Source organism: Vicia villosa, unplaced genomic scaffold, assembly GCF_029867415.1.
Source record: "Vicia villosa cultivar HV-30 ecotype Madison, WI unplaced genomic scaffold, Vvil1.0 ctg.000573F_1_1, whole genome shotgun sequence".
Taxonomy (NCBI): Eukaryota; Viridiplantae; Streptophyta; class Magnoliopsida; order Fabales; family Fabaceae; genus Vicia; species Vicia villosa.
The window spans coordinates 544,431-559,519 of NW_026705262.1; the positions used below are offsets into that span (position 1 = coordinate 544,431).

A 15,089-nucleotide genomic window follows, 5' to 3' on the forward strand; every position below is an offset into this window, starting at 1 on the left:
TTTCAGAATATGATTCATGCTAGGAATGTATTTTTCTGTTTCAGAAGGAGATCCACTATCTTTGGATAGATTTAAAACTTTTTCCTTCAGTTCAGAATTTTCCAATTCCAGCTTCTTAGTTTCAAATTCAAACTGCTTTTTCAGCTTTTTGTATTTGATACTAAGATGAGCCTTGAGTTCCAGAAGTTCTGTTAAACTGGAAACTAACTCTTCTCTAGATAGTTCAGAAAATACCTCTTCAGAATCTGATTCTGATGTAGATTCTGATCCATCATTTTCTGTAGCCATCAGCGCGAAGTTGGCTTGTTCTCCTTCAGAGTCTGATTTTGATTCTGATTCAGAATCGTCCCATGTTGCCATAAGACCTTTCTTCTTATGAAACTTCTTCTTGGGATTCTCCTTCTGAAGTTTTGGACACTCGTTCTTGTAATGTCCAGGCTCATTGCACTCATAGCAGACAACCTTCTTCTTGTCAGATCTTCTGTCACCAGAAGATTCTCCACGTTCAAATCTCTTTGAACTTCTGAAGCCTCTGAACTTCCTTTGCTTGCTCTTCCAGAGTTGGTTTACCCTTCTGGAGATCATGGACAGTTCATCTTCTTCTTCAGATTCTGATTCTTCAGGATCTTCTTCTCTAGCCTGAAAAGCGTTAGTGCATTTTTTAACATTAGATTTTAATGCAATAGACTTACCTTTCTTCTGAGGCTCGTTTGCATCCAGCTCTATTTCATGGCTTCTCAAGGCACTGATAAGCTCTTCCAAAGAAACTTCATTCAGATTCTTGGCAATCTTGAATGCAGTCACCATTGGACCCCATCTTCTGGGTAAGCTTCTGATAATCTTCTTTACATGATCAGCCTTGGTGTAGCCTTTATCCAGAACTCTTAATCCAGCAGTTAGCGTTTGAAATCTTGAGAACATCTTCTCAATGTTTTCATCATCCTCCATCTTGAAGGCTTCATATTTCTGGATTAGAGCAAGAGCTTTAGTCTCCTTGACTTGAGCATTTCCCTCATGGGTCATTTTCAATGACTCATATATATCATGGGCAGTTTCCCTGTTAGATATCTTCTCATACTCAGCATGAGAGATAGCATTCAGCAAAACAGTCCTACATTTATGATGATTCTTGAAAAGCTTCTTCTGATCATCATCCATTTCTTGCCTTGTAAGCCTTATGCCACTAGCTTTCACTGGATGTTTGTAACCATCCATCAGAAGATCCCATAGTTCACCATCTAGACCAAGAAAGTAACTTTCCAGTTTATCTTTCCAGTATTAAAATGTTTTCACCATCAAATACTGGTGGTCTAGTATAACCATTGTTACTATTGTGTTGCGCAGCAGAGCCAGACGTAGATGCAGATGGATTTGTTGGAATTTCACCAGCCATCTTTTACTGAAGCGTTTTTCTCTTCCTGAATCTTTTCTAAACACGGTTAAGTGCTTGCACCTTAGAACCGGCGCTCTGATGCCAATTGAAGGATAGAAAAACACTTAGAAAGGGGGGGGTTTGAATAAGTGTATTCTAAAAACTTGAACGATAAAAATAATTTGCACAATTATTTTTATCCTGGTTCGTTGTTAACTAAACTACTCCAGTCCACCCCCACGGAGTGATTTACCTCACCTGAGGATTTAATCCACTAATTGCAACAGATTACAATGGTTTTCCACTTAGCCCACGACTAAGTCTTCTAGAGTATCCTGATCACAACCTGATCACTCTAGGAACAAATGCTTAGACACAAGCTAAGACTTTCTTAGAGTATCCTGACCACCACGTGATCACTCTAATTACAACTGCTTAGACACAAGCTAAGACTTCCTAGAGTATCCTGATTAACACTTGATCACTCTAGTTACTTACAAATTAATGTAATCAATTCTAAGAGTATTACAAATGCTTCTGAAAAGCTATAATCACAACAGTGATATTTCTCTTAAAGTTTAAGCTTAATCTCACTAATATATTACAACAGCAATATAGTGAGCTTTGATGAAGATGAAGTTTGAGAGCTTTGATTTGAACAGCGTTTTAGAAAGTTAATATTCACAGAAATCGTCAACCTTGCTTCTCATCAGAACTTCATATTTATAGGCACTTGAGAAGATGACCGTTGGGAGCATTTAATGCTTTGCGTATTCCGTACAGCATTGCATTTAATGTTTCACGCTTTTGTCAACTACCTCGAGCCTTGTTCACGCTGTGTCTACTGACGTTGCCTTTAATAGCTTCCAACGTTCCTTTTGTCAGTCAGCGTAGCCTGCCACCTGTACTTTCTTCTGATCTGATGTTTGTGAATACAACGTTTGAATATCATCAGAGTCAAACAGCTTGGTGCATAGCATATTCTTGTCTTCTGACCTTGAAGTGCTTCTGAGCGTGATACCATGAGAACTTCAGTGCTTCTGCTTCTGAACTCAAGTTCTTCTGATGCTTCCATAGACCCATGTTCTGATTCTGCCTTGACCATCTTCTGATGTCTTGCCAGACCATGTTCTGATGTTGCATGCTGAACCTTCTGAGACAAAGCTTCTGAGCGCTGATTTGTGCATACTCTTTATATATTTCCTAAAAGGGAAATTGCAATGTATTAGAGTACCACATTATCTCACACAAAATTCATATCCTTGTTATCATCAAAACTAAGAATATTGATCAAAACAAATCTTGTTCTAACACGGGGTTCCGTGACTATTCCTTGTACAATTGGGGATAGGTCATTCAAGAAAGCTCTAATTGATTTGGGAGCAAGTGTGAGCCTTATGCCGTTGTCTATCTACAAGAGGTTGGGGATAGGTAATGTACAAGATACAAGAATGACACTCCAGTTTGCTGACCACTCTGTTAAAAGACCTTATGGGATAGTAGAAGACGTGCTTGTGAAAATTGACAAATTTGTGTTCCTAGTGGATTTTGTAATTCTAGAGATGCCGGAAGATGAGGAGATCCCTATTATTTTGGGAAGGCCATTTCTAGAGACAGGGAGATGTTTGATAGACATTGAAGAAGGCACAATGACTCTGAAAGTTTATGATGAAGAGTTAAAGATTGATGTGCGCAACACCATGAAGTACAAGGATGATATAGCAACTAGTCAACATATTGAGGTGATTGATCAAATCTGTACTAATGAGAATTCTTTGAACATACAACAATTACCCTTGGAAAAAGTGTTGAGCTCGTCTGTTTGCGATAAAGAGGAAGCTGCTGATGAAAGAAAATGGAAGTAGTGGCTATGATGGAAGCAAGTCCCATATTCAAAAGTTCTAGACAAAACTGGTGGGAGGATCTTAGACAACCTTTAGTTGAAGGAAAGAATGAGGAACCTAAGAAGGGGGCTGAATTAAAACAACTCCCGGAGAATTTAAAATATGTTTTCCTTGATGCTGAAAGTAGGTGTCCGGCCATTATAAACTCGCACCTTGAACGGTTGCAGGAACTTAAGCTAGTAGAAGTGTTAAAGAAACATAAAAGTGCCATGGGGTGGTCTATTGAAGATTTAAAAGGGATCAGTCCTACAATGTGCATGCACAAAATCCTCATGGAAGATGATCACAAGCCAGTGGTCCAACCTCAGCGGCGTCTGAATCCAGCAATGAAAGAGGTTGTGAGAAAAGAAGTTGTGAAACTTTTAGATGTTGGGATGATTTACCCGATATCTGATAGTGCTTGGGTAAGCCCGGTTCATGTTGTGCCCAAAAAGGGAGGAACAACTGTAATAAAAAATGAGAAGAATGAGCTTATCCCCACAAGGACTGTCACAGGGTGGAGAGTATGCATTGACTACCGGAGATTGAACCTAGCAACCAGAAAAGATCACTTCCCATTACCTTTTATTGACCAGATGTTGGAGAGGTTAGCGGGACATGATTACTATTGTTTCCTCGACGGGTACTCTGGATATAATCAGATTGCAGTTGCACCAGAAGACCAAGAGAAGACCGCTTTTACATGTCCATTTGGTGTTTTTGCCTACAGAAGGATGCCATTCGGATTATGTAATGCTCCGGCCACTTTTCAAAGATGCATGCAAGCGATTTTTGACGATATGCTTGAAAAACACATGGAGGTCTTCATGGATGATTTTTCAGTCTTTGGTAAGTCATTTGACAATTGCTTAACTAACCTTGCTCTTGTTTTAGAAAGATGTCAACAGACCAATTTGATCTTGAATTGGGAAAAATGCCATTTTATGGTCCGTGAAGGAATAGTTCTTGGACACAAGATTTCCTATAAAGGAATCGAAGTGGACCAAGCGAAGGTTGAAGTCATCTCAAAGCTGCCACCACCGATGAACGAAAAAGGTATCATAAGTTTCTTAAGACATGCGGGGTTTTACCGTAGGTTCATAAGAGACTTTTCAAAAAATGCAAAACCCTTAACTACTCTTTTAGTTAAGGATAAAACTTTCACTTTTGATGACGAATGTGCGGTAGCTTTTGAGACAATTAAGAAGAAATTAGTCTCGGCACCCATTGTTGTAGCCCCTGATTGGTCTCTACCTTTTGAGATCATGTGCGACACAAGCGATATTGCTGTAGGGGCAGTATTAGGACAGAGGAGAGAGAAAATGCTTCATGTTATATATTATGCTAGTCATGTTTTAAACCCCGCACAGATTAATTATGCGACTACCGAGAAGGAGTTGCTAGCTGTTGTTTATGCCTTCGATAAATTCAGGCAATATCTGTTGGGGTCTAGAGTCATCGTTTATACTGACCATTCTGCTTTGAAGTATCTCTTTGCTAAACAGGACTCTAAACCAAGACTTTTGAGGTGGATCTTACTCCTTCAGGAGTTTGATGTTGAAATTCGAGACAAGAAGGGGTGTGAAAACACCGTAGCTGACCACTTATCTCAAATGACACCAATAGACGAGACAGAAGAAAAGCGCCCAATCAAGGATGAGTTCACCGATGAACACATCCTGGCAGTGACTGGTGTACCTTGGTTCGCAGATTATGCAAACTATATTTTCGGTGGTATCATCCCCGGCGACTTTGACTCTAATAGAAGAAAAAAGTTTGTTCATGACTGCAGGTTTTATCTATGGGACGATCCGTTTCTATATAAAAGAGGAGTTGATGGTTTGATCAGAAGATGTGTACCTGAGATAGAGCGAGAAGAAGTGTTGATAGCATGTCATGCTTCGGACTATGGGGGACATTTCAGTGGTGATCGAACAGCAGCTAAGATTCTGCAATCTGGTTTATACTGGCCAACTGTGTTTAAGGATGCTCAAGAGCTTGTGAGAAATTGTGACAAGTGTCAGAGGACATGGAACATATCCAAAAGAAACCAGATGCCTCAGAACTCAATGTTGGAAGTGGAGTTGTTCGATGTTTGGGGTATAGACTTCATGGGACCATTTCCACCTTCATTTGGAAAAAATTATATTCTAGTAGCTGTGGATTATGTGTCAAAATGGGTCGAGGCTATTGCTCTACCGACAAACGATGCCAAGGTTGTGGTGAAGTTTTTGAAAGAAAATATCTTTGCTAGATTTGGAGTACCGAGAGCTCTCATAAGTGATGAAGGAATGCACTTCTTGAATCATCTCATGGAACGGTTACTCCAAAAATACAATGTGAAACACAAGATAGCCACAACTTATCATCCTCAAACAAGTGGACAGGTTGAAGTTTCAAACAGGAAACTCAAGCAAATTCTGGAAAAGACGGTGAGTGCCTCTCGAAAGGATTGGGCTATCAAGCTCGATGATGCACTGTGGGCATACAGGACAGCTTTCAAAACACCAATCGGAATGTCACCGTATCAACTTGTGTATGGGAAAGCATGCCATTTGCCTTTGGAATTAGAACATAAGGCATTTTGGGCATCGAAGTTTCTTAATATGGATCAATCTAAAGCGGCAAGCTCTAGACTTCTTCAACTCCACGAGTTAGAAGAATTCTGAAACCAAGCTTATGAAAATGCGAAAATCTATAAAGAGAAAACAAAAAGGTGGCATGATGGGAGAATCCAACATAAGGAGTTCTGGGAGGGACAACAAGTTCTCTTATACAACTCAAGGTTGAAACTCTTCCCAAGAAAGTTGAAATCAAAGTGGTCGGGACCGTTTACGGTTCACAAAGTTTTTCCTCATGGAGCTATAGAAATCAAAAATCAAGCGAATGGGGATATTTTCAAGGTGAATGGGCACCGGCTCAAACCATATTACCAAGGTCAACCGGGTGGGAGGATTGAAGTTGTTCGTTTCGAACGATGAAATGAACAGCCGTCGAGCTATGCGACGTTAAACGAAGCGCTTCGTGGGAGGCAACCCACGGGATTTATTTTTAACTGTTTTATGTGTTTTTCTTTCTTTAATTACATAGGTACAAACAATGTGTTTCACGGAGCAATAAGCGGGTGGAGAAAAAAACAAGATTTGAGGAAACCAGAGGTGTGACACGGGAACCCGTGTCATGGGACACGGCCGTGTCACAGACCCTGGGAAAAGAGGAGTGAAAAAAATGGATTGGAGGAAAACAGAGTTGTGACACGGGCACCCGTGTCATGGACACGGCCGTGTCACAAGGCCTGAAGAAGAATTTTTGAAAAATTACATTTTGCAAGGACCAGAGTCCTGACACGGGCACCCGTGTCGTGGGACATGGCCGTGTCAGGCCAGAACGCAAAATTTTTCCCCAAATTTCGTTTTTCCATGGTGGGCCCCTTTTGTTTTAAAATATTTTCTCTTAAACCACCCAATTACACATCAGATTTTTATCTCTTTCTCCACTATTATTCATCTCTGTCTTTCACTCTTCTTCCATCTTCTTCATCCCCAACCCTAGCCTCCATTAAAACCACACACAAAAACTCCAAGTTCTCCCTCAAATCTTCATCAATTCGCAATCCGTCTTCACAAAAGTTCATCCTCTCATCATCCAAATCACTAATCTCTAATTTATTTTTGCTTTCACCGTAGGTTTCTGTTTTTGATTTTTTGTAGGTTGCAAGGATGCCTCCAAGGAAAGCTGTACCAAGAAGAGACACTGCTGGGACATCTAGACCCGCACAAAGAGCGCGAAGAGAGGGGAACAACCATGGAATAATTTCCGGAAGGACACTCACCGAGAGAGGTATAATGCTCATCTTCGTAGGAAGATTTTACCGACAAGGTATGTTTGCGATACAACTACTGAAAGTCTAGGAATCAAAACTGAGATTCATCGTATGTTCCATGCTTTAGGTTTGTTAAGATTGATTCAGTTTGAGGCCCGTACTTTTGAACGGTTAACATATGAATTTCTGAGCACTCTTGAATTTGAGATGAAACTGAAAACGAACAGGTTGGAACCCGAGCATTACGGGACGTTAAAATTCCGAATGTTTGATATTGATCATGAATTAACCTTGGAGGATTTTGGGGAAGCTTTAAGAGTACCAAGTTCGGGTGCGGGGCGAGCACCGAACTCTTTTAACCCCGAAACATTTTGGATAGCCATCACCGGTAGAGAATCTTATTGTCCTAAAGGGGCAAAAGCTACAAGCATCCAAAACCCTTGTTTCCGATATGCCCAAAAGGCTCTGGCATATACTCTCTTTGTTAGAGGAGATAGCCCGGGCGTAGTTTCCATTCGGGAGTTATACTTCTTATATTGTATGGCTGAACAAAAACCGCTAAATGCGGCCGCTTTCATAGCGGATCATTTGAAAAAGGTGAGTAGGGCTAAATCCGGTGATATTTCTGTTGGTGGTATTGTTACCGCTTTGGCGGACAGTTTGGGGTATGGTGCAGAGCTGCGGAATCTTTCAGAGATAAATCTGCGTATTTTAAAAATTGATATGGCTGCTTTGATTAAGCAAGGAATGATCTCTGTACAACCCCAAACTTATTCCTTAATGATTCATGGGGCTCATATTTTAGAATTACCTAATCCTAACCGTGTGTCTATTTATGATACGGCTAACTGGTTGTATACTAGCACCACCCCAACTGGGGAAGGTGACATGGATTTGGAATTTTTGGATGCAGGTGGTGAAGATGATGACACGGAGTATCAGGAGGAAGCTGAACAAACAGGTCCGCCTCCAAGTGGATTTGGTGAGGGCACATCTCAAATTCCACAGGACCAATGGGGGTGGATGCATTCTGAGATCGAGTACCTGAGGGCGGAACAAACCCGCCAAGGCGAGGAGCTATTACGGCAAGGCCTAGAGCAAACCCGCCAAGGAGAGGAGCAGACCCGACAAGGGACTGCTATTTATAACATTCAGGAAATGATGCAACGCATGATGTTGCAATTTCCGTATCCTCCACCTCCGCCTCAGTTAGCTCTGTAAGTCTCCCTTATGCTTGCTTATCCATTGAGGACAATGTTAAGTCCAAGTGTGGGGGAAGGTCTTTCATTTTAAGTTATTTCATGTTATTTATGTTTTTGTTATTTCTGTTTTTGTTTTCCTTGTTTTATGTGTGCTTTGAGTGTTTTGTGTACCAGGATGAGTGTAATTCCAGAGAAAAGAATCGTGAGAATGTAGGTGAAAAAGGAGAAAGACGCACCCTAAATGGCTTCCGGGGCACCTGTGAAAGTTGGCACAACTGAAGAAAAATGCGAGATGCAACTTGATGGTGCCAAGTGAAGGAGTTTAGAGCAACCTGAACCGGACATGAAGTTGTACAAAATGGAGACCATTTTTGAACCTGTATGCAATGCCAAACCCTGTGAGGACATATAAAGCCAAACACTTCATTTCATCATGAGAGAGCATCGGGTATGGCATTATCACTCTAATTTTGCGTTTGTTCTTCATATAGTACACACATCGATCACACACACTGAGGCATTTATTTTTTTCTTTAACCCTGAGCCTTTCTCACCCAACCTTGTTGTTTATCATCCTTTGTAACCTATCTTTACCCATCATCCATGTTTTTCTTTTTCTAAAAAAAAATGAATGAATATATTATTCACAATCCCTCTTGTTTCCTTTATGTTTGGTGTTAACTATAAGTCCGAGTCCGATAGCAAGAGTTAAGTTTGGGGTAACCGAGTCCGGTGACAAAAGAAGGAGGCAAGTGTGAAAAAGAAAAAAAAAATAAAACACATGAAAGAAAATGTTGTGTAAAAAAAATCTGATTTTGGTACACACTTGCCATCATGTAAAGAAGTTTAAGAGTCCGGAAAGCAGAAAAATTGCTAAACACCCCAAACACGATGTAATGTGCAAAAAGATATCGGAATGATTAGTGAATACCAAACCATAAACCATAGTACCCACTTTCTTTGTTTATCCTACCTACCCTAAGCCCCGTTGCAACCCATAAGTCCTCAAAAAGTGTGTGTTATTGATTTTGTGGAAGTGTGTTAGAATGTTTACAAAACAAAGAGTAGATATGTATGCCTTGATGAGCGAGTGAAACACTTAACCCAGAGAGAAGTTGTGAGAGTGTGATTAAGCTTGCAGGTAAAAGAATGAGTCAACATTGAAGTACAACGGAAAAGTGCGGAGAGGGGAATCAAACACTTTGACACGAAAGTAATTATCAAGTGTGGAAGCATCAGTTGTGTTGTGGAGAAGAAGAAAAATTCATAGGTGTCCTCTTGTTTTCTCATCCATCACTTGAGGACAAGTAATGAGCTAAGTTTGGGGTTGTGATCGGCCACCAATTTCACCTCATTTCTATGTTCTGATCAATGGAAAAACACTTCATCTGGTGGTAATTTAAGTCATTTTAGTCTTGTTCTTGTTAATTTTGCTTAGTTTCATATTTGAGTTTGATGTGTTATCTTTTCTAGTTTTTGTTGGTTTTTCTCTTGCTTTTGATCTTGTACTGGTAGTGTTTAAGTGTTGCAGGAACAGGGCACGATTCGAGTAAAGGAAAGGTGGTTTTTGGCGAGACAGAGTTGTGACACGGCCACCCGTGTCATGGGACACGGCCGTGTCAGACTTGCGCGCAGAAAAATATTTGTTTTCAAATCTTTGAATCAGTCACTTAAGGAAGGGCGTTATGGACTTTTCGAAGCAAAATAATTGCTGAGAGATATTTAGTCACTGTTTGGAGAGGAGAAAATCACTTTTTGACAGTCGGAGAACGTGAAAAGAAGGATTGGAAGCACTAGGGTTTGAAGCGAAGAAATCTTCAAGAGCATCCGCGATTGAAGATCAATTCCTATTCATCTTATTGTAATGTCTTCATCCTTAAATTTTCTTATTTTGACAATTGCCATGAGTAACTAAACTATTACTTGTTAGGGGGTGTCCCTGAATTGCTATTGTAATGAACCTAATTTCCTTTATGTTATGAGATCGTTATGTGTGTGAACTTATTTGATTGTGCAAAGTGTGTAGCAACCTGCCTAAAAATTATAACTCAGAGAGTCGCCACCTATTCTGAAGGGCGAATAGGAAACCCTACGCAGTATAGAGATCAGGGTAAGATACTATATTCAGGTCGAGGGAAGGTGTTAGGCACCCTCGACCCTTTCCTATTGGCTTTGAATCTAAGGGTCAAGTTTTATGGCTAAAAGTTAAGGTTTTATAACTAAAGAATTGAATAAGGGGAAAATTGAGATTTTAGGGAAGGGGACTCGCCTTGTTGCCAAGTGCCTACGTATCTCCTTATGGAGAATCAGAGTCAACGTAGTTCGGGCAGGGTTGTACGCCATTTGAATTTGATTTGAAGTGTGTTTGATGTTGTTTAGAAATTGTTTTGAAATGCGAAGCTCGAAGGTATTTTGAATTACCTTATCGTAGTTATGAACATCGCAGTATCGAAAAGATGACAATCTGTGGTTTCGTGGTTTAGTGTGTTTTAGATGTTTGGGCGTACAACCCTGATTTTAATTTGTTACCATTAACCGCAATGATCAATAGATTCGATCACCATAGTTAACAGATTAGTAAAGGATTGCTGGCAATTCTAATCGATTGATTCGATTATCACTTTTAGCAAATTGATGTATTTTAATTATTAATTTATTAATTTATCGTTACCCCTCATAACCGATAGTTTCGATTACAAATAATAACGAATTTATAAGGGGAAATATGCTAATCATCATAACCAATAAGATGGTTAAAACCATTTAGCAAAATAATTATTATTTTAATTATTGGATTTGATTAAATAATTAATCGATTATTAACCATTGCGACCAATAGATTTAGTCGGAACGAATAATAAATTAAATCCTAATATTTTTGGCCACGTGGCCAATGGGATTGGGTGAACCCTAATATGTGGGTAACTTTTATAGGGTTTGTTGTGATTAAAATTAATTAAATAGATTAAACAAATTACTCGAAATAGTCGAATAATCGAGAGTATAAATTGGGAAGATAATTCTAACCCTAATTTTGTATCCTAATCCTAATTTATATGCTAACCCTAATTTAAATAAATTAATTAAATCTCATCCTAGAATTATAGACAAAATAATTAATAATAAGAGTAAAAAGGATTAAATAAACCTTGGGTGGATCCTGTGTGTTGAGAAGGGAGGCCTATAGTATGCTCTTTCACCTTGGTACGTCAGATCCAGGACTTTGGTGATCTTGATGGTTGGACGGAGAGGGCGCATGGTAAACCCTGGGAGCTGCAGTGCACTGAATCTGCAAAGGAAATTTAAGAAAATATATATGCAGGAGGCAGGGATTGAACCCATGCCCCTGCGCGCTAAGCCCTTTAAGCGAACACCTTCACCACTACACCACTCCTTCCATGTTGATAATAACATAAACGATAAACAATATATATGAAAACCGAAACAATTAATTTTAAAAGGCAAAACCCGCGCCCAGTAATGCAGTCGTCTCCTTCACTTGTTTTTTCTGGAAAAAAACCTTTGGCAACGGTTTATCTATGTTGCTATAACCCCTGCAAATTCCAAAATCAATAAATACGCAATATAAATCGTAAGAGAGGGTATAGATCAATTGGAAATCATCATCTGAACACAATGGCATAGGTCTTATGGTCCAATTTTTCCTGTAATTTTAAACCCCAATCTGTAACCTCCGTGACCTAACAATGGCAGATCTTGATTCATGCACTTAAACATAAATTAAACCATATGGGAAGCTTCGTTTCCACACCAGGAACATGAATATATAATCAAATTTCGTTTATCATGCGTAATTTAAACAAATCGATTCAAGTTTGGAAACGTCAAACCGTGACCGTATAGGCGAGCGTTCGGGACGCGTGAAGCTTTGAGGATGCTGCAGGTAGCTTCAGGAGACACCACAAAATCGATTCCAGTCTTGAATTCGTCTCAAACCGGCCTGAATCCTTGAACCCGAATCTTGTTGTTCTTGAAATTTTTTTTCGTTCAAGAACGTGTCCCGCGGCCCCCCAAATCCTCCCCTTACGCTTTGAATCGATTTAAATATTTATATCTATTGCATTAGGTCAACAAAATTCCAGTTAATCTTGGAAATTAACATGGGGGATTTGATTTGCAAATTACATAATAATTTTCCTCTTTGGTCAAGATTGCTGGAGATTTTTGTATGATATTATGAGCGTGAATAGTGGCTTCTACCATTGGGCCAATCTGTTTTTTTTCTTCTTTTTTTTATTTATTTATTTCATAATTTGTATTCATGTCTTTTTTCAAATAAAAATCAAATAAGATATTTTTACAAAAAATGGATTTTAGTTAGCTATTGGGCATGAGTTTTGATTGGGCTTACCATACATCCATGTTTTTGAATATACCCTCTCCTCTCTTTCTTTTTTTTTTAATTTTAAAAGTTAATAGCCTTAACAATAATCACAAAACAAATGTTAGTAAAATTGAATAAAATAAAAAAAATTATAAAACCAAAGTAAAAAATAATTAACTGTTAGAGTTAAAGCTGGCAAATTTTGGGGTATGACAGCTGCCCCTGTTCAATCTTCTTAAACCTGAAGAGTTAGATAGGCATGTCTTCCTGTCGTGATCTAAAGGTAGAAGATGATTGGACACTGAAATGCCCTAAAATTTGCCTTTGTTGGGAAAGAATTCCGCGTGAGATGGGCTTATAGATGCCACCCTAGGTGAATACCATTCTTCTAAGTGTGAAGCACACGCCTTTTGGATGGAACCAGATAATTGATTTTTTTGTAGCACGGCCTAAAAAGGCAACCTGAATTGTATGCAATGTTATGATGCATGCGATGCATGAAGCAGTGAGCTTCTCAAAATAAATGAGAGCGGTGTATGTATATGCAATATGTATGAATGAGGTGTGTTAGTTGAATGATGCATGATTGTTAGTTATGTTAGTTGAAGTATGTTAGTAGCTCTGAAAAGAACGATAACACCTTTGATTGTTATTGATGATGTTTTGGAGAATATCACTGCCGAGGGACTAACGTGATAACCCAGTCGAGGAATCGTTTGAAAAATCTTGTACGCCTGGAAAAGCTCCTAGAAAGGATGGAATACGTCTTGAAGAAGACTTCCTGGAAAGGTTCCTGAAAAGGAATAGCGAGGACCTTCTGTTGGTTGTGTAATTGGCTTGCTATGGTCAGCAGGCTTCCGTAGTTTGTGAACCCCCACTTACTATAGTTCTAGTAAGTTTCCGTAGTTTGTGAACCCCCACTTACTATAGTTCTAGTAAGTTTCCGTATTTTGTGAACCTCTCACTTACCATAGTGCTGGTAAGCTATTCGCAGTTTGTGAACCTCTCACTTACCATAGTGCTGGTAAGCTACTCGCAGCTTGTGAACTTCTCACTTACCATAATGCTGGTAAGCTACTCGCATTTTGTGAACCTCTCACTTACCATAGTGCTGGTAAGCTACTCGCAGTTTGTGAACCTCTCACTTACCATAGTGCTGGTAAGCTACTCGCAGTTTGTGAACTTCTCACTTACCATAGTGCTGGTAAGCTACTCGCATTTTGTGAACCTCTCACTTACCATAGTGCTGGTAAGCTACTCACAGTTTGTGAACCTCTCACTTACCATAGTGCTGGTAAGCTACTCGCAGTTTGTGAACCTCTCACTTACCATAGTGCTGGTAAGCTACTCGCAGTTTGTGAACTTCTCACTTACCATAGTGCAGGTAAGCTACTCGCATTTTGTGAACCCCTACTTACTATAGTTCTAGTAAGTTTCGCCGTTTGTGGATGTAACACCCGTATATTTTAATTTTTAATTTAAATGGAAATTTAATTTATAATTAGAATTATTGGTGGTTGGTGGGATTTAATTGGAAGAAAGATGGTTTATAGTGTTGGGCCAAGTGTGGTATTAGAAAAGAGGGGGTGCTATGTTAGTAAAGCCCTTTACTAATTAAAATGTTATTTTTCATAAAAATAAGGAAAATTGGGAGAAAGGAAAAAGGAACGTGAAAAGCAGAGCAGAGGAGATGAGGGATTGGAAAGCTGGTACGTGAAGAGGAGCAATGGAGGGAGAGACCAATCAAGAATCTTTGGCTAAGGTAAGGGGGGACTCTCCGGTTATCATCTATTATCGTGTCCTTAGATAATAATATTGATTAGGGATGGTGTTGAGTCAATTGGTTATATGTTAGGTTTAGGGAGGTTATGAATTGATGAAAATTGCATGTATTATTGATTGATTATGTGTTGTTTTGATGTGTGATGATGAATAATGATGCAATTGATGATTAACTGCCTGTATATGATGTTTAGAGTCAGTTTTGGACTCAAATTGGGTGAGATCGCAGGATCTGACGCAGACTTGAAAGTCTGTAAAATCGCCAATTCGCGCCGCGTCCCAATGTTAGCGCCGCGAAGGCGTACTTGTTTTCTCGTATCGCGCCGCGTGAATAGGTTGGCGCCGCGAACACGTTTGTATGGTTCAGGTCGCGCCGCGAGTCTTGGTTGCGCCGCGTACTGTAGCGTTATTGTTTTCTCGGAAGAGTTAAATGATGTGTAGCTTTCGAACCGTAGGTCCGTTTTTAGTGCCGTTTCGAGTACGATGAATCTTATGAGATAGCCTACGTGTTTAAATGATGGAATGAGGTGTGAATCCAATTATTCTTAAATATGATTTTATTTCTTGGTGAACGATGTATTGTACATATATGTGATGAGATGTGTTAAATACATGCTATGTTGAAATATTAATCATGTGACGATTTGTTTAATTGGATGATGTATTGTTGACATATATGATG

The 15,089-nt window shown here is 39.4% G+C and overlaps 1 protein-coding gene across 1 annotated transcript; it reads left to right on the forward strand.

Annotated features, from left to right (window-relative positions):
• The first annotated feature begins 2,769 nt into the window (after positions 1-2,769).
• Positions 2,770-3,237, forward strand: LOC131629502 (uncharacterized). Its single transcript, XM_058900284.1, has one exon. The coding sequence runs from the start codon at positions 2,770-2,772 to the stop codon at positions 3,235-3,237; it is 468 nt and encodes a 155-aa protein (XP_058756267.1).
• Positions 3,238-15,089: the final 11,852 nt, after the last annotated feature.

What these genes read in the sequence shown, in the direction of transcription:
- LOC131629502 (XM_058900284.1), top strand. Translation starts at nt 2,770, where the DNA reads ATGCCGTTGTCTATCTACAAGAGGTTGGGGATAGGTAATGTACAAGAT.